We start from the raw sequence: 24,583 nt of genomic DNA on the forward strand, positions 1-24,583 counted from the left end.
GAGATAATCGAGCACGTCTTACTGGCTTTGTCCATCATGGTATCATTTGACGTGTCTTGGGAGAAATTCCGTATCCATGTAAGCTTTTGGCTGCACAAGACGAAGGCTTGCAGAGGATGGACCTCCTCGCTTGGGGATTCTGGAGATGTGGCAGCCTGGTAACTTCGATTTGCTGATACGATAAAATAGAAAGGGGAAAGTTTGATTGATAATCCTGAATCATCACAATACCGCTCGTTGACATCAAGTAAGGGACACCTCGCCGCGGGAATTGAGATTAGGATGAGAATAAAAGTAGAAATCACGCGAAGCTAGTGTCTCAATCGATGCGAGACCTCACTTCTGCCAATAGCGATGTGGATAAAGAAGGTCTCGAAAATCACGCTGATAGAGGGCGCGTTAACACGTCCAGATGCTATGGCAACAACCGTACCAGCCAAACTGTCTCTGTTATCACGTGCAATGGCCAAGGTACAATGGCGGCGAAGCTGCAGTCAATCGAAACGGTGAAAGGTGAAGTCTATCAGACTGCTAACCCAACCCTAAGACGGAGTTGGCAAGTAAAAAGTGGAGTTGTCAGGGCTATCTGGGCGAAGAAGTTGCCCGAAACGCACCTCGGGCGTTCTCGTGATTTTCCTCATTAGGAAAAAGCGGCTGGCCATTTCAACTTCACCTCGAACAACGTAAACAATTGTGGGTCTCCCGTTATACAATTGAAGGATCCACTAGGCACCAATTACTGCTTCAGAACCTGGCGCGTTGGCATCTCTACACTTCACGTTGATATCCTCTGGTCCGGTGGCCACCTCGAGAGTCGTGCTCACACAACAACGGCCTAAAAGTTATTGCTTCACGCGGCGCCTTATCTCATCCTGATAGACAGGCTCTGACATTCCGCAATCCTGCAGAAATCTTCCTTCTCGCCACCCACTGTGTCACCGCGACTTTTCTCGCGACTTTTCTCCAGATACCGTGGTGATCAGTACAAACCTACTTCATTCCTGAAAAGCTAACCGTAGCCTATTGGCGCGGTCTTTCCTCAACTCTCAACACTGGAAGAACTCCGATAGAGTCTTCTGTGAATCCGGTCCATCGATCTTTACTCCAACTCTCGAGTCTGCGAGCTTCGTCTGCCGTAGATTGCGTCGTCGTGAAAGCACGCCGAGATCCGTTGCGTGACGTAGAGCTATCTATCCCAAGTAATTTGATTCGCTGCTCACTGCAATTCGCTGGACCTGAACAAGAGCTAATGACCGCAGAATCCAGTATGGGCTTCTTCCGCCGCATGTTTGCTTTCTTGGAAGAAGGTTCACACCATGCCTTGTCCAAGGGCAAGCCAAGCCGAAGTCTTATGAGCGCCGCTATCGCCCTCAACAAGATGGGTCGTAGGCCATCATCCAATAGCTTCCGAGGAGAAAATGTGGCTTCCAACAGCCTAACGACTACTCGATGCCACGCTGCCACTTGCGAAAGCAGCTCCGAATCCATCTCGAACCACTCTGCGACTGCCACAGCCCAAGACGAAAGCCAGCTTTGCGTCCTGAACGATGCGATCGACTTTGAGCCCGAGAAGCAGCTCGCTATTCGTATTCTGAGATGCAGAGTCCCATCCACAATGAGCCCTCGCTCCTCCATTGAGTCCATCAGCCCTGTCAAGGTTCACGAGGCTGTCTAGTGGACGCGCTTCGAGAGCCAGGAGGGTCTATGTTCTTCATCATTGGGGTCAAACACAATCACGACCTCACCCTTAAGCGTCAAAAGCTCGAACAAAGAAAGATTTCCCGCTTATCCAAGCATCTCTGGCTTGGAGCCTTTCCCGCTGCTTAATGCAGGTTCCCGTCGCACATTCAAGAGTAAGCAGAACGTTTCTGGCCTTTCCGATCTGTACCAGGGTCAGGCATTCCCTCCTATCGAGCATCTTCTTACCAAGCCAGAGAGGCAACGAATCCGACAAGTCTCAGTCTCTCATGTATCGACAATCAGCTCAAGCTCCCTTAGTAAACAATGTGATCTAGACGAAAACGTTTTTGTCAGATTCCCGTCTTTTGAGCAGGCTGGGGTGAAGCAGCTCGGCGAACTCCTCGAGCACGAGAGCCGCTTTGCTAAGTACCATGAAGAGGATGACGATTGCGATGAGTGGGGCATCCAGTGCGGTGGCATCGACGAAGCTGCGGTCTCGTCGAAGAGACACCCCAACATCGTCAACTACGAGAAGTACATCGACAACAGTGTGATTCAACAGATCTCTGAAGATCTTCCCGAGGCCGAGAATGCCGATTTCAAGACTGCCACAAAGTCGGCTCGCAACTTGCGATTTGGCAACTACACCACCGGCAAGTATGTGAAGATCAAGTCGAAGCAGGATGATGGCGTGTCGAGGCCGCAAAAGAAGCCGGGCAAGTGGGTTGCTGGTCTCCTTCGTAAGGCCATCAGTCTCTTCTTTCCGAAAGTTGCCCAGCCTGCCCTGTCCCTTGCCGCTGAACCGCGAGTTCGTTTCTGCCATCCTCTTGGAATTATCTGAAGTACTTTATACGATGGAGACGCATCACGCTTGCGTCTGATATCAACACAAGATGCATTGCGATCACGGGAGCAAAGGTAAGAGAGCCTCAGAAACCTAGACTGTGCCAATATGCTGATGATAACAAGGTTTCTAGATGATTACAACCGTCTTCCTCCATCCTTGATGTTTCTGTAAGTTGGGAACACTATTTGCAGCTATGGTTTTGTGCGCAAAGTTCACATATCGATGCAAGTTTATTATGTGGCCCGTCAGTGATTACGCGAAGTCGACCAAAGACCGAGGTCACAGATCAGTGATGGGTTATGGTTATGCTTTAGTAGGAAGTTTCGTTTGGTTGTTTGTGATGGTTTTTATACTTGCTGGAGTTTGGTTCCAGGCATTTTGCTGTTATCCCAGGCTTTATCATTCCCGTTGTCTGACAAAAGTTCCATTGTCTGACGAGGCTTTGTTTACGTCTATGTACTGGAGGTGGAATTATGGACATCGGGATTGTGAAGACGGTTTCTTTTTCTTTCCGCAGCGAGAGGGTTTCCTAATATGAACCATAACCTTTTGCATTTCCAAACTTTGTTCGCGAGTCAACGTCAACGAGTCCGTGAATTTTTAGCTGCCCAGCCTCTTGGAAATCCATGACAGACTCATGGTCAGATATTGCTTGAGTCGTAGACCGCTGGTGTCAGTCGCAAACCACACATTATTCGCATTTGACTATACCTCAATCAGAAGTCGGCGATGCTAGTGCTTGACCAAAGTAGCTTCGGCGTTTGTGCCTGGCGCTAATCAAGATCAACTATCGCCAATGGAGAGATAGGTTCGACGACCATTAGCCTTTGCAGAAGTTCAAGTCGTCGTCATCATCTTCAGGGCGCCGGCATCGAGTCCCTCCAGGGCGTGCACGCCACAAAGGGCTACAGCCAAACTCAGCGATGCTTGCCATCCGTTCTTCCTCTCGCACGTATCCATACCACGACTCGGCGTCATCCGAGCCTCTGGAACGGACTGTCGCATAGGCTTGCAGATGCTTCGACGCACAACTGCATTTCCGCATCGTCCCTGTGACAACCACCTAGCCGCATCGCAATTCTTATTTGAGATCATTCGATGCAGTACCGGGTTGCCGGCACCTAAGGGATCCTGAAAGGTGCGTGAGCGATACGCTTCGATGACAGGATTCCCGAGGCGGTGCAGCTTAGCGCAGGGGGGATTATCCTCGTTAGCTTGGCTAGCGCAGAGACCCCGCGACCTAAAAGACGGGATGTGGATGGTCAATAACGCATGTCTTGGGTCATCTTCATGAATCACGTTGACCTCTGAATATGCTCTTTACTATTCGTGGTGATCTGACGTGTCAGCAGCTGAACGAATCTCTTATGGGCAATAAAGAATGGAGTCGAAGGGAAGTTTTTAATGTGAAAGCTTTCGGTAGTTTGTTTCCAAAGATTACAATTACGCAATCCGATGTTGAACGCGTTTCCCCCACCGTATTGGATTAGCTCGAGGTCAAAACTCGGACGCAAAGACACTTGAGCCGCTGCCTTTTCAAAGCTGCCCCTGAGCTTCGACGCCAGAAGAGGAAGAAGCCCGGCCGGCACGAAAGAAAACATGATTTTGCTCTTAGCGTTCCCCACCAGTCAATGACAGTTTTCTGATGTTTTGAGATGGACTATCTTTTCATATCCACTCTGAATTAGCTCGACCCTCCGGATCTCCGTTTAGAAGTTTCAGGGTGTTGTTCGTCGTTCCCGTCCTCGGCTTGAACGACAGCCAGCGTTTCGTTTGTACGAGAAACTCAATCTGCTGCACCATTGATAGCCGCATGTGCAACGATTGGTGATTGTGCAGCCCGGGAGCATACCGCACCTCGCACCGAGGTTTTTGAGCTGCAGACCGAGAGCCTCAAGTTTGCCTTTGCTTTGAGTCAGACGAAGGATCTGTTGCCGTATGAATGTGAATGGCTCGTGTGCAAACAACATACGTGCGGTACTCGCGAGTACGTAGCTGACCACACAAACTCTATCCAAGCCAGCCGCACAACAACGCTCACGCCACACCCGCTCTACGACCAAATGGTGGCTCACCTGAAGCTGTCGAGTGGGACTCCTTGATAGTATCTGACTCTTGTCAGGTCAGCGAATATGGTCCGATGATGCTGCTGCCTGACCCAAACCCTCGAGTCACGAGAGAGGCGAAAGCTGGACTTAGAGTCCCTCTCAACATAGTTGATGGGCATGACGCCCATAGGATCATCCGACGAACAAGTTGCCGGAACCTTCAGAACCTGCAACCCATAATTGGAAACGAGGTCAAAAGTTCGTATCAATTAAGCTCATCGGCATCGCAGAAGTTACCAGAGTCTCGGCCTCAACTTTGCCGGCACTGGGTCACACGTTGACACTAGAACAACAGGGACCTAGCTAGTACCTTGCATCCATTCTTAGACCATGGGTGAGATGCTAGCGCGGACATGTGCCGTCAAGGAGCACCAGTGCTGATGCAGATCGGGTTAAGCTCATCAGCCTCAGCATAGCAACACGGATAGGCTTCCCGAGTCCGACTCTCCCTACGGGCGAGATCAACGACGATCAACTGGGGTGTTGTACGGTACTGGGATGCTGTACCCCAGCCGTTGAAGAAAGTCCGTCTCGTTTTTAGATGTTGGCTAACTAGACTCGAGCCTCCTTCAAGGAGTATATAGCTCAAACATGCTCACCCTCTTTCTTGGCTTTGGGAATCATCAGCAGTCACTCACTTAGACATCTGACAACAGTCTTTTCACACACATTCGTTTCTTACTTTACCGAAAAGGTTAGCTGCCAAGATGGTCGCCATCAAAGGCATGGGAGGCGTCCTTGGCTGGTTGTTCTCAATCCAAGCGTCTCTGAGCCAAGACAAGACCAACGGGTAAGACAACTCTCTTAGCACAGCTTGGCTGCATTCTCCACGGGACATCAACTCAACTAACATGAACCCTTGTGCAGAAAATCCCCTCTTGGCACTTTGAATGCTGCCAAGCTGCCACTCTTTATGAGAAACAACCCGCTCCCCAACGGCTTTCCCTGGGGCAAGCTTTCCGCCGATGGCACCAACTACTACAAGGAGTGGCCCAATACCGGCGTCACCCGCAAGTACGACTTCACCGTCAGCCGCGGTGTGATCGCCCCTGATGGCTACGAGCGCAAGGTCCTGCTCGTGAACGGTGCCTTTCCCGGCCCTACTATTGAGGCCAACTGGGGTGACTGGATCGAGGTGACGGTCACGAACAACATCACCGATGGCCCTGAGGGAACCGCGCTCCACTGGCACGGATTCAGACAGCAGAACACCCAGTGGGAAGATGGTGTCCCGGCTATCTCCCAGTGCCCGATTGCTCCCGCCAAGACCTACACTTACAGGTTCCAGGCGACTCTGTACGGAACTACTTGGTATCACTCTCACTACTCCTCTCAATACGCTGGTGGCTTGTTCGGACCCATGGTCATCTATGGCCCTGCTAAATCTCAGCCTGAGATTGATCTTGGCCCTATTATGCTCTCTGGTAAGTTGATACTGTGCAATCCTTCTTGCAATAGCTACAGTATCTTCTGCGATGGATGGCTGCTCATGGCTATTCCGGAGTCGGCCAGCCATGCGCTCTTTAACCGGGGCCGGTGACGGAGGTGTGGGTACCCGGGGCTGGTTCCTGAGTCCAATCTCAACCCCGGTTTCGAGGTGGAGCTATCCGGACAGCCGAATGCAACGCCTGCAATGATCACCACTTCAAAAGAATCAAGGCGCTAACGTCTCCCAGATTGGTACCACAAGCAATACTTCGATCTCATTGAGGAAATCTTGCAGGTTAATGGCAGTGGCTTGGTCTTCTCGGACAACAACCTGATCAACGGCAAGGGTAACTTCAACTGCTCCACCGTTGCGACTGGAGATAACACCAAGTGCACCAACAATGCCGGTATCTCCAAGTTCAAGTTCCAGACCGGCAAGACCCACCGCCTCCGTCTCATCAACTCCGGTGCCGAGGGAACCCAGCGCTTCTCCATCGACGGACACACCCTCACCGTCATCGCCAACGACTTTGTTGAGGTCGAGCCCTATGACACAAAGGTTGTCACCCTCGGTATTGGCCAGAGAACTGACGTCCTTGTCAAGGCCAACGCCGACAACAGCAACCCCAGGGGTGCCTACTGGATGCGTAGCAACATCACCAGCTGCAGTCTTAGCACCCAGCCCCTCGCCCTTGCTGCCGTCTACTACGATCTGGCCGACCAGTCCAAGGCGCCCACCAGCAGTGCCTGGAACGTTCCTGACCCCGGCACCTGCGTCAACGATGACCTCACTCTCACCAAGCCCGTCATGAAGCTCAAGCCGGCCAACGTCCCCGTCACCAGGACCATGGAAATCAAGGTCTTCCGCAATGACTCTGGTATTGTTCAATGGTCGCTTGGCGGCGTTGACTTCCGCGGCAACTTCAACGATCCCACGCTTCTTCAGGTCAACAAGGGTGATTTGACCTTTGAAAATGACTGGAACGTCCAGAACTTTGCCAATAACGGCAGCGTTCGCATTGTCGTCAGCAACAACAGCCCTGCAGCGTAAGACCACACCTCTCACTTCTTCTTTTTTGTACAACCGACTAACTTGCGCAGTCATCCCATGCATCTCCACGGTTTCAACATGTACATCCTCCACGAGGGTGACGGCCTGACATGGGACGGAACTATCACCAACCCCGAGAACCCTCAGCGTCGTGACGTTCAGCAGGTTCGTGCCGGCGGCCACATGGTCATGCAATTCGACTCCAACGAGAACCCTGGCGTCTGGCCCTTCCACTGCCACATTGCCTGGCACGCATCCGCCGGTCTCTTCTCTCAGTTGCTGGTTCAGCCCGAGAAGGTCAAGCAGCTCCGCATTCCTTCCGCCGTTGCTGATGTCTGCAAGGATTGGTCTGCCTGGACCCAGAGGAACATCCCTGAGGTCATTGACAGCGGTCAGTAGATCTGAGTCTATTTTATTTCTTTGTCTATAGTATCCACGGTGCACTGGTAGCATTTACTTTTCTTGGTTGTGTATTATTCGGTTATTGGGAGGTTTATAGATTTCACATCTAGGCACTTTGTCTGTACATTACCCGGCTAGAAGGATTCAAATGAAACCTACAACATATGCGGATCGCATCGATGTGTGTGATTCTCATTAGCGTGCGCCGAAGCCGACATTGCTCCAGATGCCGAAGTGTCTATAACTCCAAATGTTCTATCAATCGTCTAGCGTTGTTCAAAAGAGCGAGACAGCTAGGCTGTCGATCATCTGATCCACAGAACGACTGATAGCAAGGTGGGCAGTCAGGTGCAGGCGGCGTGTGATGCCATCGCCGTTGACGCTGCTCCATAAGGTCAAAGAACCCCGTAAGATACTTATTATCTTTCTGTCCCTCAGCTCCAAAGATTTCTGACTTCACGATGTTTCGCATTATTTTGCCCCATTCTGATGGTGATACCTCTACCGAGAACAGGCTTGGCGCACTTGTAGACGACGATTCTCCATAGGCCGATGAGCCCGGTAATGCGCCGTGAATTCCAAGGCGCTTCTTCTCTCCGGCCTCCGTCGCTCTAGTCTCTTCTGTCGAGATCGATGCAAGCATTCTCTTGTACGACTCTGTAAGACAAAGACATAGAACGCCAAGTAGGGCGGCGTTCTGGATGATGGAGAAGTACCGGCGCGGGCATCTTTGACAATTTAGAACTTGTAAAGCCGGCTCGAAGGTATTCCGGAGTAGGGCGAAGTCCTCTGGTGCGACAAGATGTTCTTTTACCCGAAGGTGCTCGAGCAACAGGTACAGTACTGAAAGACAGGCGCAATTATCCGTTGTTTGCTGATTGTCTGAGGCAAGGGGAGGGAAAGCTGCAAGACCTTCAGATACGAGATCTTGACTGGGCCTGGACTCATCAAACAAATCGTCAGCGAACGTGTAGTTGTAGTAAGTTGTGGTTGATACGATGCTAAAGTCATACCCTTGATCATTTTCCAAGTCGATGAGATCTGGGTGGATTACAAAAGTCTCCGGGTTGAGAGGGGAGCTGATTCGCGGGCTTGTTGACCCGAGAAGAGCGTCAATTTCTCGTGTATTGCTACTCCCAGAGTCCGATGCAGCATCTGTATGAACGGGAGAGAGCAACCTGGTCGAAGCATTCCGCCGAGGTAGTATCCGTTCCCGACGGATTGGTTGGGACGATTGAGGACGGACACGACGTGATGTCGGCCTACCCATGGGTTTGTGCGGGGAGTAATAGCATTCCCGGTCGAAGGTCCTGCATTTGGAGCAGATCGGACGTTCTCCTGTGCATTTGATCTTTTTAACTCCTGGGGATACACCTGACGTTAGTACATTCAATGTCATTTCCCAAGGACAAAGATCCACTACGCACGGCAAGCCTCGCATGATGCTCGAAGACTCGATCCTCCAACGGGCAAATTTGGAGTCATTGTTCACCAATAAAGATGCGCTATAAACTCGGATAGGTATGTTTCCGGTCAAGAGAAATACGGAGAATGAGCTGAGGAAAGTTGAGCAATGACGACTGATATGAAAGGAACAGGAAGTCAACAGATTAAACAAAGCCACGGAGGGTTTCCGAGTAATCTGTGCTATCGGAGACTTTAGTCCACAATGATTGGCTCATAATATCCGATCGATCCACCTCCACGGAGGGCGTCGCGTTCCCCGCTCCCGAAGTAGCATCCGGGCCCAAGGACGATCATAGATCATCGGGCAATCCGGGTGTAAATAGCATTGTGTATTTAACTTGAACAAACTCCAACGTATTGCCCTATTCATGGGCCCTTTTCGAGCAATAAGATGATGTGTTTTCATACATGAAGTTACGCTAACTTTGCAGGTTCATTCTAATGATCAATTGCAGTGGTGAGATGGTTATCGGTATCTTTTACAGTCCGCCCGGCTCTTACATGAAGAAGCCATGTTGTTACAAATCATTCCAGCCTGCTACTCAATTCCCAGACTTAGGTACTTAGAATCCAGAATGCCATCCTCCAATTCACCCCCTGGCAGTGATTACGCACTCAGCTCAGGCATTCGCAAGATTTCCGATACCCCCTCACGGAACAGCAGCATTGCGTACAAGCTGTGGAAGTGCAATAGGATTCCGGATAGGTGGTGATTTCGAGTCGGGTTGCAAGCCGTTGATTCATAGACGACTTTGACTCTTGCTGGATTTTCAGAACTTCTGACAATGCTGAACCGATGAGCACCTGCAAATTGACTGATGTCTTTCCCGAATACAAAGTCAACGCTACTTTCTGTTTCCGGCTCCGCTTGTGACTCTTTGGAATCGATGAGCTTGACGTGGCTGACTTGAAACGTGCCAAAGACTACGGAATGCAATGGTGGGAGTGTCTCGCATGAAAAGTCTTCAGTTTTCCATATCTGGTTTGACGCCGAAATCGAATTGAGTCCTATAATCGTGTCAGAAACCTGGTCACTCCTGACGAGCGGTTACGAGATTGGTGACTCACCAGCGTAGGACACCAAAGTCGGCCGTGCCGTCTGCAGCAGAAGACTCTCAATTGCCAAAACCTTGCCCGCAAAAAACCCATGGATGAAAGTCGCCAATAATACTTCGTCGCTTAAGTCTCTTGCGTTCTTGGGTAGGTCTAAATCTAGAGCTAGCCTGTCTGCTGATGAGGCATGTCCTCTGGGATTTACTAGAGTCTTGAGAGTATGCGATTGTTTGAAGTTTTCTGAAAGGCCACTACTAGAGACTACCCGTCGCGTGTAAACCGCTCGAATACTTGTGTAGACCTCCCAACCGTGTTTTACGACTAAGGCGCATGGGATCGCTGCTGCTAGGGCGAGCGCGTGACGCCCGCCGATGTGTCGCAGACCAAGGGCCATCTGAGGCACTCGAAGGCGACGTTATAATGATGATGTACAATGTCAGAGTTGAAAAGCTGTTTCTGGCCAAGTCTTGGGTATACAATATTGATGTTACCTCGAGTCTGGACATGCAATTAAGTATGGCAGATATTCAGAAGCTGACATGTCAGACGAAAACAGCCCGCGATCGATTCCCGCCGGCTTTACCCGCGCTCAGTTCTCAGCCCTTGCTACTAACGCCATCCAGCTTAACTGCTCTTTTTGGCGAGTAAAAGTCCGAATTTTTTGACCCTTAAGTATGAATATGAACAGACCATCTCGTTTAAAAATGGTCACATGTGTTGGCATTCATCAATAAGATGACTCAACTTGTCTCATGCAGCCTTTCTGGTCTCGGGATTGTCTTGTAGGGCCAAGATTGAGTTGATGTTAGTGCTTCCCCCCACCCAGTTCCGCGCTGAAGACGGAAACCACAAAACAGACTGGTGATCAGCATGGACTCTCGAGACCGAGACTGCCATGCTTTTCATTGCCTAATGGGAATCGACGTAGCATCATACTTTAGGCGAACGTGAACGAGATGTGAAACTTCATTTGCCTGTTTCAATGGCCCGGCACCGGTAGACCTTCTGAAATGAATGAAATACCTCTAGCCACTCTTTCTTACTCCGCATTGCCCAACACGGGGGATTTTGGGGCAGTTCCAGCTGGGACTTTAGCTGTCAACATAGCGGCTAAGGTCTCACCCGCCAGTGGCAGCTTACACATGGACACTGGTGAAGCTTCTCAGCGCGGGGCTCATGTTTGAACAGCACTTACCTTGTGTGACGTCTACAAAACTAGCAGCGATTGTAGGCACCTTGTTTCTATAAGTAAATTGTATTCATCGTCTTCTCGGCTTTCTACAGAGCATCACATCTCATCATAAGCAAATCAGACTTCATTTCCTTCAGTCAGTCAAAATGGCATCGGCAGACGACAAAACCATCCACCTAGTAGGCATCGGCGTCGGCCACTCAATCGCGCCCCCAATGCACAACGCCATCGCGAAATCCCTCTCTCTCCCCTGGGCCTTCCACGCCACCGAATGTAACACGATCGAAGACCTCGTCCTCCTGGCACGTAAAGACTCAACGGCAGGCCTCGTCGTCACGATGCCCTATAAAAATACAGTCATGCCCCGGCTCGATGCCCTAGACCCCCTCGCCACCACCATTGGCGCCTGCAACAACGTCTACCGCGACCCGTCGAACCCGGCGATGCTGAGGGGGACGAACACGGATTGGCTGGGTGTAAAGGGGTGTCTTCTCGAAAAGGGCGAAGGGCGGGGTCCGGTAGAGGGAAAGCCTGCGTTGATTGTGGGTGCTGGCGGCGCGAGTCGTGCTGCGGTGTATGCTCTGCATACATTCTTCAAGGCCTCTGTGATCTATGTTCTGAACAGAGATGATGGAGAAGTGTCCGATCTTCAGCGCGATGCTCAACGTCTGTCTCCCGCTCCCAAGATTGTTCATGTCAAAGAAGGGGAGTCGAAGATGCTGGAGACACCGTACTATGTGGTCGGAACGGTCCCCGATTTTGAACCTACATCGGCGTCTGAGTTGGCGGTAAGAGCATCTCTAGAAGACTTCCTTTCACGGCCGGAGAAGGGAGTCTTGTTGGATATGTGCTTCAAGCCGCGGCGGACGAGGATGATCAAACTAGCGGAGAGCCTTGGGTGGCCCTCGGTAGAGGGGACGCATGTTATTGGGTACCAGATCGAGGAGCAGTGGAAGCTTTGGGCTGGAGAGGAGAGAGTGAAGGAATTTGACAAGGACGCAGCGTGGAAGGTTCTATTGGAGGCGGCTGACAATAGTCCGGGGATCAACTTCTGAGAAAGTTGACGTTTATGTCTTGAACAACTGAGATTCTGGCTGAAATATGAATACCAGTCAATAGTGACACGCTTGTGGAATATACTGCTAATCAAACGTAGCTTCAATTCAAGTTGAATCGCTTTACAAGCTTCTTCCAGGCTTCAATGCCTCTTCGCGCATGCTCCTCAGGCACCTCCTTATGCTCTTCCGCCATTGTTCGTGAGAATAGTTCCATCGACACCCACCCCTTATACCCGAGTCCCTCAATGAGTGTCCGAGCAACCTCCTCAACCGGCAAGTAAGCCCCGCGATCCGTCTCATACATGTACGTTCTCGCATTTCTCGACCACATCATCCGCGACGGATTGCCGTCCACGTGGAAAGGATGGCCTGTTACGAGAGGTTGTTCCATCCGCTCGGCGTCAACAACCTGGATGTAAAACACCTTTTCCAAATCAACTCTCTGCACCAACCTGTCCATCGATGCCTTCAAGTCTGCGTCTGCGTTGGGGGTCTTCCCGGACGGAGATGCCGGATCACCCCAGACGCGGCCGGCGATGTTGAAGGTGTCGAGGCAGAGGCCGAAGTTTGGGCGGTCGACGCGCGTGGCAACCTCCCAGGACTTCTCCCATGTGTCGACATGCGTGCTCCAGCATAAACTCTCGTACGCAAACCGGATGGGCGGGTCTTCCTTGAGACCCAGATCTGCGAGTTCGACTAAATCGGCAACGATGACATCCATGTCACCAGTTAGCTGGTCGGCGGGGAGGAAGTTGGCGGGTATCTGGATCGTGTTGGTCCCCAGGGTCTTGGCCAACTTAAACCACAGCTTAATCTTCTCGATGAGTCGGGCATGTTGATCTCTATCCAAAAGACCTTCGTAGAAAAGGAATGGCTGTAGACCGATGATTGTGATCTTCAGCTCTTCGAGTACCTTACGGATATGCTCTGCGGCGGAAAGGAGGTGCTCCAGGGTAGGCTGATCGATGTCATGGAGCTTTTTGGCAACGTATTCGAGGTCCTCGTAGAATATCTCGATGCCTTCGAAACCATACTTTGCTGCCTCAGTGGCCTTCTTGTCAAAATCGTGGACCCAGGCGCGGCCGAGAGACGCAGAGAGTATGGCGGGTCGGAAAGCAGTCATGGTTGGACGTGGCGACGGTGACGGCTATGCTTTGAGACGAGAGATTGGGTATCGTCGTGGCGAACAAGCCCCGTAGCAAGACCATATGTGTTCGAAACTGTTGGTTCGATGCTAAATGATCAATCATCCGTCAATGCCATTGACCCCGCACTTCACCCAAAGTTAGTAAGCTGTGCAAGACCCGGGTGATGTCAAAAATGGCAGTTCAAGAAGGCGGCTAAGCGTAGTTCCGGTCTATGCCATTGGCGTCTACTGCATATTCCGCAAGTCCGAAGAATTAGATCAGTTTGGTAAAAACCCAACTTCACCCGGGCTCTTGGTCAAAGAATGACTGGATATCCGTCGCCATGTCGCCTACAACTCCGAGATGCCGCATGAACTCTGGTGGATTTGCCGACCTATTTCCATTTGTTAGATACCGCATCAAATACGATATGCAAAATGTTCGCGTATTTACCAATCAGCTGAGTCGAGATCAGCGAGGCTCATGAAGAGTTCACCGCTAATGTTCTCCGTCGCAGTGTCCATAAGTTCACTGAAGCTCACTTGCGCTTCTGGCTGAAACTGCCGCAGGTCCGATTGATGAGCAGATGTGGATTCTGCTATGGCTTCCATTACCGCTGGCTCGCTTTCGGCGATTTCACTGCGAGAAGTTGTAGGAGGGCTGTGTCTCCGGGAGATTCTCTTTTGGGCATCAGCAAGGGCCGTCTTTAAGGATTGCAAATCCCCAAGAGATCCTCCGAGCCCCTGTATGCTATTCATTCGGTATTCATAAGCGGCTTCGAGGCTATTGAGAAAGGCTATCGATGTCGGAGGCATGCGAAATGTCTTGGTGGTGTCGAGAAGTTGAAGAAGAGATTGCTCTTGAACAAGCATTTCCGGGGGTCCCTTGCTGGGCACTCCATATGGTGTACCCTCAAGGCGTTGCCCTTGTGTCGTAAGAGTCTCGGAAATACTGGCACAAGCGAGACGAAGATTCGTATCCTGTGGCGTGTTTGCGACATCATGCTGATTTCCATGGTCCGGCAGACGACGCTCCCTCCATTCTTCAAAGTCCCTGATGATATGATAATAACGGCCAATATTGTCTCTTCTCATCTCGAGTCTCACAATATCATTTAGAATGGAAACAAGAAGGAAGAAGGAATTGAACGTGCTCAATGTCAGTCCTGGAGTGTGGCTCGGCGGCTGCGCCTGGTCATCCAAATCTTTTGAATGCCATGGCTCCCATTCTTCCATGGACTCTGTGACAAGCAAGCCAAAGCGCTGTGCGTCCGAGGAGTCGAGATATGGCCGTGACTTTGCCAAGCTTGCGATGAGCGTGTCAAGGACAAAGACGCACATAAGTGTTCGCCGTGTGCCCTCGTCTTTCTGCAAGGGCCCATCGCTAATGACAGTAAGAAACGACATGGCAGCTGAGTATGTGGCTTGGCCGATTGCGAGCCACGCGGCTCCAATGTCTTGCTCTTCCAGTCTAATGAGTGCCACAATGAGTATGGCTCGTATGTGACCGATCTCATACTTTCCATTGTCTTTGGCTAGAATATCTGTCGCTGACTCGAGGAAGGCCTTTGAAAGCTCCAAAGATCCCGACTGGCGCAGGGAATAGGCCATGACTGTCCAGAGAAAGCAGGGATCCCCGCTATGTATAGCATTTGATGTGTTGGCATCCTTATCGTTATTGGCTTTGAGGTAGACCAATCGCATAAGATCGTGCTTCTGCACCACGGGTAGCCATGAATGTGTGTTGGCGAAGTACACGTCCAGTAGCTCTGCCCAATTTGGAGGTATCTGCGGCGGGGAGGTGTGGCGTTGTGGTGTTGGGACCTGTGGCATAACCAAGGCATTTTGTGGGAAAGTCGGCTGATGCGAATAGAGTGAGAGAGTCGAATCGATATCCTGTTTCGATAGAGTGATTGTTCCAGTCGGTGAGTAGTCGGGTTGGCTGGCGTTGGTATATGCGGGAGTTATCATGTCTGGTCCGTTGTCAACGTTAGGGATCTGGTCTGCCGAGAACTTGGCTGCGAGTTTGGTGGCCTCCCTGATGCCTGACTCGAACTTCTTGAAGGCTTCGCCATCTTCGAGGCTTTCTGCAGGTTCATCGACAGAGAGAAGTCTCTCCACTGTCTTCGAAGTGGTGCTTGTCCTCCAAGACTCCGCCAGTGTATCAGTGACATCCGTTTTGGAGGAAATCAGCAGACTCAAATCTTGTAACCCGAACTTCGGTCGTCGTTCTTCACCATCGAGTATCGCAGCCAGCCAGTCATCAGCGTCGTCGATAGTGTTGACTATCATGCCAAGAAGTAGCTCAAGAGCTCTTACGTATCCAGTGCGCAGCCCACGTTTCTTCGCAGGCCCGTAGCTACAGCTACGTCCGATGCTCAGGCAGGAATTGCATGAGGGGCGGATCCCATCGCATCGGTCTTTACGCCTTCGGCATTCGTTGCAGGCTCGGGTAACGCGTAACCTGACTTTGCCTCGGGATGTTTTTCCTTCGTCAGATTCTTCTGTGGCGTCGGTTTTGGTCTTTTTCGACCGTCGCGGTGTCGTCGGTGATGGGCCATCATCGTCCCTGCCCCTGGATTGTCGCTTGGGTGGGCATGAGGCCATCTTGCCAGTCTACTCGATTTGACTGGGAACAGGTCCGTGGCAACATTGAACCGTTAATTCAATGGACGAAATCATAGAAACTGATTTAGACAATTCAGGTAGATTCCTCGCGGTGTTTCGCAATGTCAAAAGTAACAAAAGGCAGATGGACAGAATGCGTGGTCATAGCCCCACTGGCTGTATGTACTTACTAGGAAAATGCATCAATGGAGGTATGCAATACAGCAATAGCTGCCGTGCTGCCTTGCAACTGACATTCCCGAATTGCGTGCATAGAACAAATGCAACACGACTGACGTTAATCTCAAAATCTGCCAATGAGTACTTGTACGCTCAAGAATTGTTTATGAACGATACGAGCCTCTTTTCAGTAACCAGGCAGAGAGATACTCGGCCATGTTTTGAAGCGTTTTAAAACATTAGTCTCGACCACTATAGGCAATATTCCAACAGACAGCATACGTGAGTGTCCGATCTCAGGCGGCTAAGGTCTTTGCCGCTCAGATTTCCCACTTCGGCTACCAAATCGATCTCACTGCTCGCTGCAATTTTCATAATTCTGGGTAGTCGAGGGTCCAAGAACGAAGTAAGCATAAAGACAGAACTCATCATTCAATTGTGTACTTCTCCCTGCCAATCGGGGGAGAGCAGTGACATTCATCTCACTGGCCACAATGTGGGAACCTGTGAGATCTCGAGCGAATTCAGGAGTTTGATTTTCCGACAAGTCCAAATTCATTCGAGACATAACGAAAAACAACAACTAAAAACATTCGAACACGTTATAGCCATGGATCGCATTTTCCGCCTAATTCCCTTTCTCTTCTGCGTTCCAAGAGTCATTCCTCCACGCAGCTGAATGCGCCCGCTCCCCCTCATTACGGTCCTTGATGCTGTCCAGATAGGACCGGAAAGATTTGTTCATTTCCATCACATCCTTGAAGTGCTCAGCCTCAACAATGATCTCCTGTGTCTGGTCATAGTCCGAGGCATTTTTAGCCTCGTACTCGGCAAGCGCGATGGCTGTTTGAAAGGCGTTGCGAATCTCACGGCCGTTCCAATCCGTATACTCAAGCACCTCGGGTGTCTTCAAAAACTTCTTGGCGCCATTGCTGATGCGAATTACTCCCTTTCGCTCGCGGTTAAGCTTCGTAAGAAGGCTGTCCCAAATCTTTTCACGTCGTGTACCATCGAGCGGATCGAAGCCGATGACAGCGTGAACACGAGACATGAAGGCGTCATCAATGTGGCCGACCCTATTGGTCGTGAGAAACAGAAGACCTCCAAAGTACTCTATCTTTCCCAAAAAGGCTGTTATAGATGGTCACTTAGTAGAAAACACTCCAAAGCGCTGTGTCCACGACATCAACGTACCCGAGACGATTGCATTGCGCGCAAAGTCCTTCTTCTCGCGCCGCTCGAGGAAGAGGTCACACTCGTCGATGAGAAGGATAGCACGCCATTTGTCAGCCATCTTGAACCACCTGGTCAATTCCTCTTCCAGGGTGGTCGTTCGAGTGCGCAAATCTGATGTCGAGAGACTGATCAATGGCTGCCTCTTCCGCATGGCGATGGATTCTAATCTTGTCAGAAGTGCAACATAGGGGGCCACATGCAAGATTTCAGGCATACCAACTGTGTAAGTCTTTCCCACGCCTGGAGGCCCTGAAATTGACATCAGTAACTGATGTTCATCTCGGACTATAAGTTGTATACTTACCGTGAAGGAGGATGACAACTCCTTCACCTTTATTCTTGATGTAATCGGCTGACCAGGGTTTGGGTGACATTTGGCGTTCGGCCAGCGCCTTGATGATCTTCAGCTTTTCACTGCTGACGATCGCTTCAGGTACTTCCTCTTGTGCCAAGTCCTGGATGTTTCCCACATGTGCTGAGACTATCCACTGTTAGCAAATTGGTTCGGGGCTAGTCTGGCGAGGTAGTCTTCGGTACCCCAAGTCTTCGCTGGAAGAGTAAAGCCGGCTACGACTGGGCAGATGATAAACTTGTGAGCTACTGTCAACGAGTCTCTCGAGTCTTTCGTGGGATCAAGCCAGAGTGGCTGCAACACTTCCGAAGAGCCATTTGCAGGCCTAGTTTTGTCCACGGGTTCCGGGTCCATGTCGAAAGCCCATTTATCTTCCTCGAACTGTATTGCCTGATCACCAAATGCACTGAGGATAATTTGCCCTTTGTACTGCCGTGGGGTTAACTTTTTGCTAGTTTAGAGATATCAATGACGCACCTTCATTTTCTTGTTGCTCATCAATTCGCCATCGTAATTGGCATATTTGTGCCCATTCCAGAGCATGTCGCAGATCTGATCACCACGAATCTCGAAGTCTTTCTTCCGATCGCCCTCAAAATATTGCTCTGGATAGACATCAAGCTGTCCCACCTTCTTCTCACCTTCGAACTTAGGAATGTCAATGGTGTGGGACGCAGGTATCAGTGTTCCGTAGGACCAATGCATCGATAGGAACCAGATCTTCACTTCCCATCGTTCTGGGAGATTGTCCTCTTCGTCTGGCGGACACTTCGTGGTGTCTTCGATAACGCATCCCATCCAATGGCCATCCCATTTGCAATAACTTTGCGACCCAGGTCGTAGTAGATACCATAGGTCATCCCAAGTAGTGGTTGGCGAGTCTTGCCCCAGACGTCTTTGTATCGTTTCTAGCTGTTTCTTGACGATTGGAGTCAGATATTCAATCAAGACACCTAGGTGCTCCAGTTGGATCTTGCGGTCACTCTCTTTCGACTCAAAAGATTCCTCGGAAGAGCTGTGAGTCTGATTCAATTTTTCCCAGTAGTGCAGCAGAACTCCGTACGGTTCGTGGATTAAAATGGTCTCTCCGGTCAGGTTTTGGCCCGGGTAATAGTCGACAGTATCGCGGATCAGCTCAGACAAGTACGGGGAATGAATGATGATACGTGAACTGTCGATTCCTCGTATGACCTTATCGTCCATTGTTTCCTTCTTGCCTTTAAAATTTTGGTCACTCTTTTCGTTGGCTTGCTTCGAGTCACTCTTGAGTGCAACACGCATGCTGGTGATGACCTCAATGATAGGCTTAGCTGTCTCATCATGCTGAGGAACCTGAGATGGAAATGGCTCATCTTGGGAATGGGAAAAGTTTTGGCCGTCATAGTTGAAACAGGCCGCTGTGTAACGTATTCTTGATGGCCTCCGAGGAGGCTCGGTCTCCTTGACCGTTTCTTGTGCAGAGGTGTCCATATTCTCTGTCACCTCGGTCTTTGGAGTGTCTGACTTTCCCGATGCCGGGTCGTCCACGGGTGAATCGTTGTTAGGCATGGCCGTGTGGGGGCTTGTGACGGTTGTTATTACCGACATTGTTTTGGGTTTTCCTTAGGATAAGGGACGACGCCTAAAGAAATGGGCCTACCTTGTAGGCTACTGATATCCAGGCAGAAAAGGATCTAGAACAGGGTTCAGTCTCAAAGATCTGCTTTATATCGTTATAACTCCAAGAAAGTGGTATGCCCATACGATGATACCTGCACGTGTCCGCTTCCAATCCTTGCTCCAAGGATGAGTGGATGGTTTGCATGGCACCCAGAACAACGACCTTACAGTACAAGCAGCCCGTCAATACCACGTTAACTCATTTTAGATGCGCATGATACTTTGCAAAATGTGGGAAACTGTCTCATTGGCTTAGATAAGAACCTTTACGATGTCCAAGAGCGGGTATGGCTGCAGATGTACCTCTTTCAGCATGATTAGAAAGGGAAACAAGTGTCAGCCTGCATCAACAAAGCTGGCTATCACAGTCATCCGTTGGTCCTCTCAGGCTTCCCGATCGCCAATATATTGGCGAGAACAGTCGATGTCAAGCAGGCTCGCTGCGCTATGCGCTTACTGCGGAGCAGGTGTTGGTCCGGTAAAATAAGGCTCTCCATCCTTGTAGCCGATAGGCTCCTGACCCTTGCCCATGTTCAAGGATGTGGAAGAATCTTACGCGCCGGACAGGCAGGTGATGTTGAGAAGATCGAGGCTGGCCATTTAGTTGCATTCTGCTTATTCCTGCTTGATATGGTTCAGGTCAATGTGAGCCTCTTGGGCGTGGCCGCGTGTTTGATTCATCACGTTCATCTGAAGGCTGGCCTTGGTATCGAAATCATTGGTGCGGTTTGATGCGAGTGCGTATAAATATATGCGAACCACGTTTAGCCTGCATATTCAGTTATTTCCAGCATTTTGAACCCTCACCCCGATTTTGAAAATCATCTGCAGGCAAGATTCCGAAAGCATCTTACTCTCGTGCTTGAATCGAGTAAGGTCTCAGCCTGATTTATTTTTAGCAGCTCGATATCGGACACCAGGAGTAGTTGCCTTGTTCTGCTGCAGTTTTCATGTTTTCCCTTTGATTATTCGTTGGTAGGTAACAGACGTCTGTCATATCTTCTTCACGACTTTCCAACCTGTTTTCAAATGTCTCATGCCCATCACTCAGAAATTGAAAGGAATTGACCCCCACTGCCATGATATCTGAGAGCGTCAAGGTAGCAGAGCCTGCTCTGCAGATTGTGCGCCGGTACACCGACCAGATGCAGCAAGAGGGCACTCGGGGAAACCTAGGGTAAGGAGACCAAATATCCAGCGGGTATTTTCAGAAATTGATACTTTGAGGCTATAGGCAAGCACTCGTTACCAAGGCAGACTTCGAGAGACGAGAGGAGGCACTGGGAAGAAGCACTCCTCAGGTCTCAGCGCTAGAGTCATTGGAAATATACCAAGACACCAATTTAGGGTGAGGTTTATCGAAATATTACGCTACTTGCAGGGGATCTATTCTGACAATGCTGCGGATAGAGACATTGACTTGCATGAGGCTGCCCTCTTGGCCGACATATCTCGGGAGCTAGAGGCACAGTGGCCTAAGGTCGTCAAATCTTTACCGAAAAGTGAAAGAGATAGCATTCCCTCCAAACCGGATATTCGAACGCTTGCTAGACTTTTCAGTCAAGCACAGAACAAGCTCAATGCAAAATCGAACTCAAAGTCTGGCAAGATCAAATCTTGGTTTGTGGGAGTAGCGAAGTCTATCAACAACCATAAGTATTTGCTCAGACTTCTACCTGAAGGAGACAAATACACCTCAGTCTTGGTTGGCTCTTTCACAGTCTTAATCCAGGTATGATCTTGTTTATCTTTATCAAAACTTAGCTGCCCCTATTGGTAACATTGAGGTGATGCTCCGTTACTAATGGTAGAAAGGTTGCGGTGACATACAATGAGACTGCGGAAAATGTATCCGACTGTCTGGAACGTCTCTCAAGCCAAGTACCGCTCCTTGAAGAGGCTCTCAGGGCAAATTCCCGTCACCCGTACATCAAGTGGCAAGTCAGCAAGTACTATTGCCACTTCTTCCGATTTCTGGTACATCTCTTGACAGAATGGCTTTCATGCTCCTCTTCGAAACGCTTCTTCAAGAGCTTTGGAGACAGCATTTTGAGTGCCTGCGACTCGGCAATTAGGAAGATGACAGCGTGCAAAGACGATATCATGCATCGAATCATCCTGATGCAGCAACATACAATCACCGACATATTTACAAAGCTTGACCAGATTGGGAGTTTTGTCCAGGCCGGCTTGGTTGGCACTGCTGTCGATCGATCCAGATTATGCGACGCTCCAAGGGCTTCTTCAACAATCGAATTGCCGTCATCAAAGACATTACCACAGAGTTACAATCCTGACGCAAGAAGTGAAAAGGTAGTGACCGTCAAATTCAGGGGTTCTGACCAGGAATTTGATTGCAGCGGTGGCCAGAGAGAAATTGAGCCGGAGCTAGTTGAAGATGAACTCGCCGAAGAGAACGAGTTTTGGACATTCGAAAGAATGAAAGAGTCTCTGAAGCACTTGGATACTTTCCATCAAGATGCTCACATTTCATCTCTAACGTCTCCGCTGAAGCAAGTATCCGTGAGTGCAGAGATGCGGGCTGATCTCGTGAAGATGGTTTCTTCGAGGCAATCGGCAGCTCTCTGGATAGAAGGGCCTGGTAAGTGATCCCCCTTAGTTACAACCCGGGAATGGTTCTCCAGCTAATTCTCTTCGATGTCAAGACAACAATGATTTGCCCTCACAGGCGACTTTGCTAGCAGCCCAGATGGTTCACGATCTCGGTCAGCTGAATATTCCTACGCTCTGTCACTTCATCCACCGACCAAAAAAAGCGTCTTTGGACCGCGAGCGTGCGCTCCTGGATATGGTGTACTCTCTGGTATACCAGATATCCCGGGCACTTCCGGAGCATGCGCAATTCGAAGCAGGTATTGTCGAAAAAGTCAAATCGATTTCCCCGGTCCCGCAGACCCGTTCCGAGGTGACCCGTAGTTTAGCTCCAGCGATCAACCTACTCGAATCCTTGTTGGAATATCTTCCCCCGCTGTTGTTCTGCGTGGTAGACGGGTTTCAGCTTCTCGTGAGACAGTCGAACTCTCCAGAAATGAAAGCAGCTACCAAGCATTTCATCGCTTGTATCTGCGAGGCAGCAACGCGCCAGCTCATAGATCAGCCGTCGATTTTCAAATCGCTTTGGACCACGGATGGGCCCTGCAGGGACTTACAGCAAGCGAGAAGGAGTCGAGTTCTGGCACATTTGGGATACGAGGACGATGAGGAATTCGAGTCACTGGCTCTTCGTGGTAGAGAGATGTCGCCACTGACAGAGGGGTAACCTTTCATTCTGGCCAAATCTATGTCCAATGTTTGGGAAGTGGTTTAACAGATTTATTTGATCGAATTTATTTATGCCTTGGGCTTGATATTCTTAACGGCATGATCAATAGCATACCCATATCCATGAATTCCCAACCCCATAATAACCGCAACCGCCTTGTCGCTCAAATAGCTGTGATGTCTGAAGCTCTCTCTCGCGTGCGTGTTGCTAATGTGCAGCTCGATGAAGGGGATATCGACGCCCAGCAGCGCGTCGCGGATGGCGACGCTCGTGTGTGTGTAGGCGGCGGGGTTAATGATGATGACGTCGACGTTGCCCCGCGCCGCGTGTATGCGCTCGACGATGGCGCCCTCAGTGTTGGATTGGAAGGATTGCAGGTCTGCGCCGAGAGACTTGGCGTGTTCTTTTGACTGCGTCTCGAGCTGGGAGAGTGTGGTCGAGCCGTAGATGTGTGGTTCCCGGGTACCGAGGAGGTTCAGGTTGGGGCCGTTGATGAGGAGGATTGACTTTGCCATTGCGATTGCTGTTCTGGACTGTTCGTGGTATTTCAAGAGGTTTGTTCGTCTTGTAGGACAGGTGGAACAAGCTTCGTAGGACGAATCGCGAGGGTAATTGATGATGTACAGGTGAGATATCGAACTTGCAAAGGGAATTAGATGCAGGATCTAAAGATTTCAAGTAGGGAGCTGGAAAATAAAAACTGGTTAAACACTTTCCCCAGGTTCCCCTCAAATCATCTCCGCGTGGACCGAGTCAAGCCCAATTCGCTCCGTGAATCGGTGCGGGGAAACAAGATGCGGGACCCCCGCGCCCCCGCGATCCCAACGCGGCAAAGTTTTCATCCGTTCGGCCTCTCACCAACGCACCGAGATGGAAGAGCCGGATAATGTGCCGAATAGCGAAGTGCTCCCTAATAGGATGGCCTCGTGATTGGCTTAGTCACTTACATGATGTCTTTTCCGGCATATGAGGTCTGCATCGCGGTAGATGCTCATTATTGAACTCCAGGTTTGCAAGGAAACGGTGATCACTAGGCAAATCACTCCTTGAAAACATGCCTGATTTACACAGTCTTCCTGCAGGGTCCCGTCCCATCAACGCCATCCGCAACAATGGGCCAGATCACTTGGTTCTAGAAAGATTGAAGTTGAGAGAATTGGCAGAAGGATGGCCGTCTTACAGGTAAAACATCGCCCAATTTGTGGTCAAATGAGCATCACTTTGGCAGGTTGTAACTGATCAGCATTGATCTCCAGGGACGCCTGCGAATGGGAAAACTTCGAGTCCATCTTCCACCCAGGGGCCTACGTCTACTCAACCTGGTCAGGCCGCGTCCCTTTCACAGACTTCATCGCGGCTTCCAAAGCAGGGATGGACAAAGGCGCCTTTATCATGCACCGCTGCCACGGCTGCAGCACAGATATCAACGCCGAGGGCACCAGGGCCGTGACCAAGCTCAAGGCGACGATTACACAGCGCTTCGAGATTGACAGCGTCGAGTTTGACGTAGAAGCTGACTGCCGCTTCTGTTTCTACTTTGAAAAAGTGGGAGATCGATGGGGCGCGCGTCTGGTACGGCATTGGTATGAGAAGGATAAGGTGATTCCCTGCAACCCGGCCAAGTTCCCCGAGATTGATGAGGGAAAGTTGGCTGCGTTTCCTCCTGGGTACAAGTATCTCGCGTATTTCCAGGAGCTCACGATGGGAGTCAAAGTTCTTTTGAATATGCCTGGGCATCGGCGTCATGTTGGGACGGTGAACCTGGACAAGCACGACTTACTTTACTGGCAGGCCAAGGAGTGGCTTGAAGGAAATACCATAGACGTGTAGAGGACTGGCAAATATGATATAATG

The 24,583-nt window shown here is 50.3% G+C and overlaps 11 protein-coding genes across 11 annotated transcripts; 5 read left to right on the top strand and 6 right to left on the bottom strand.

The window, feature by feature from the left end:
• Positions 1 to 1,249: 1,249 nt before the first annotated feature.
• On the top strand, positions 1,250 to 2,521 carry CTAM01_08987 (uncharacterized protein; the record flags this gene model as incomplete). The annotated part of the gene is made up of 2 exons (XM_060525007.1): positions 1,250 to 1,657; positions 2,054 to 2,521. The coding sequence occupies 2 exons, from the start codon at positions 1,250 to 1,252 to the stop codon at positions 2,519 to 2,521; spliced, it is 876 nt and encodes a 291-aa protein (XP_060380447.1).
• A 2,821-nt stretch (positions 2,522 to 5,342) lies between these two features.
• Positions 5,343 to 7,513, top strand: CTAM01_08988 (multicopper oxidase; the record flags this gene model as incomplete). Its single annotated transcript, XM_060525008.1, has 4 exons — positions 5,343 to 5,425; positions 5,503 to 6,059; positions 6,312 to 7,110; positions 7,165 to 7,513. 4 exons carry the CDS (start codon positions 5,343 to 5,345, stop codon positions 7,511 to 7,513), a joined length of 1,788 nt encoding a protein of 595 aa, XP_060380448.1.
• A 241-nt stretch (positions 7,514 to 7,754) lies between these two features.
• Positions 7,755 to 9,001, bottom strand: CTAM01_08989 (uncharacterized protein; the record flags this gene model as incomplete). The annotated part of the gene is made up of 4 exons (XM_060525009.1): positions 7,755 to 8,484; positions 8,530 to 8,653; positions 8,695 to 8,826; positions 8,944 to 9,001. 4 exons carry the CDS (start codon positions 8,999 to 9,001, stop codon positions 7,755 to 7,757), a joined length of 1,044 nt encoding a protein of 347 aa, XP_060380449.1.
• A 589-nt stretch (positions 9,002 to 9,590) lies between these two features.
• Positions 9,591 to 10,430, bottom strand: CTAM01_08990 (uncharacterized protein; the record flags this gene model as incomplete). The annotated part of the gene is made up of 2 exons (XM_060525010.1): positions 9,591 to 9,991; positions 10,052 to 10,430. 2 exons carry the CDS (start codon positions 10,428 to 10,430, stop codon positions 9,591 to 9,593), a joined length of 780 nt encoding a protein of 259 aa, XP_060380450.1.
• Positions 10,431 to 11,374: 944 nt separating this feature from the next.
• CTAM01_08991 (shikimate dehydrogenase) lies at positions 11,375 to 12,283 on the top strand (the record flags this gene model as incomplete). Its single annotated transcript, XM_060525011.1, has 1 exon — positions 11,375 to 12,283. The coding sequence occupies one exon, from the start codon at positions 11,375 to 11,377 to the stop codon at positions 12,281 to 12,283; it is 909 nt and encodes a 302-aa protein (XP_060380451.1).
• A 103-nt stretch (positions 12,284 to 12,386) lies between these two features.
• Positions 12,387 to 13,409, bottom strand: CTAM01_08992 (uncharacterized protein; the record flags this gene model as incomplete). The annotated part of the gene is made up of 1 exon (XM_060525012.1): positions 12,387 to 13,409. One exon carries the CDS (start codon positions 13,407 to 13,409, stop codon positions 12,387 to 12,389), a length of 1,023 nt encoding a protein of 340 aa, XP_060380452.1.
• A 304-nt stretch (positions 13,410 to 13,713) lies between these two features.
• On the bottom strand, positions 13,714 to 16,019 carry CTAM01_08993 (uncharacterized protein; the record flags this gene model as incomplete). Its single annotated transcript, XM_060525013.1, has 2 exons — positions 13,714 to 13,807; positions 13,867 to 16,019. 2 exons carry the CDS (start codon positions 16,017 to 16,019, stop codon positions 13,714 to 13,716), a joined length of 2,247 nt encoding a protein of 748 aa, XP_060380453.1.
• Positions 16,020 to 16,827: 808 nt separating this feature from the next.
• CTAM01_08994 (uncharacterized protein) lies at positions 16,828 to 19,374 on the bottom strand (the record flags this gene model as incomplete). Its single annotated transcript, XM_060525014.1, has 6 exons — positions 16,828 to 17,330; positions 17,394 to 17,597; positions 17,652 to 17,684; positions 17,740 to 17,916; positions 17,973 to 18,216; positions 18,265 to 19,374. 6 exons carry the CDS (start codon positions 19,372 to 19,374, stop codon positions 16,828 to 16,830), a joined length of 2,271 nt encoding a protein of 756 aa, XP_060380454.1.
• Positions 19,375 to 20,525: 1,151 nt separating this feature from the next.
• Positions 20,526 to 22,726, top strand: CTAM01_08995 (uncharacterized protein; the record flags this gene model as incomplete). The annotated part of the gene is made up of 5 exons (XM_060525015.1): positions 20,526 to 20,623; positions 20,681 to 20,794; positions 20,857 to 21,178; positions 21,262 to 22,048; positions 22,113 to 22,726. The coding sequence occupies 5 exons, from the start codon at positions 20,526 to 20,528 to the stop codon at positions 22,724 to 22,726; spliced, it is 1,935 nt and encodes a 644-aa protein (XP_060380455.1).
• A 71-nt stretch (positions 22,727 to 22,797) lies between these two features.
• CTAM01_08996 (dehydroquinase class II) lies at positions 22,798 to 23,708 on the bottom strand (the record flags this gene model as incomplete). Its single annotated transcript, XM_060525016.1, has 2 exons — positions 22,798 to 23,368; positions 23,677 to 23,708. The coding sequence occupies 2 exons, from the start codon at positions 23,706 to 23,708 to the stop codon at positions 22,798 to 22,800; spliced, it is 603 nt and encodes a 200-aa protein (XP_060380456.1).
• Positions 23,709 to 23,783: 75 nt separating this feature from the next.
• Positions 23,784 to 24,559, top strand: CTAM01_08997 (catabolic 3-dehydroquinase; the record flags this gene model as incomplete). The annotated part of the gene is made up of 2 exons (XM_060525017.1): positions 23,784 to 23,911; positions 23,986 to 24,559. 2 exons carry the CDS (start codon positions 23,784 to 23,786, stop codon positions 24,557 to 24,559), a joined length of 702 nt encoding a protein of 233 aa, XP_060380457.1.
• Between the last annotated feature and the right edge of the window lie 24 nt (positions 24,560 to 24,583).

This window comes from Colletotrichum tamarilloi (genome assembly GCF_030869305.1).
Source record: "Colletotrichum tamarilloi strain Tom-12 chromosome Unknown Scaffold_33.1, whole genome shotgun sequence".
Classification (NCBI taxonomy): domain Eukaryota; kingdom Fungi; phylum Ascomycota; class Sordariomycetes; order Glomerellales; family Glomerellaceae; genus Colletotrichum; species Colletotrichum tamarilloi.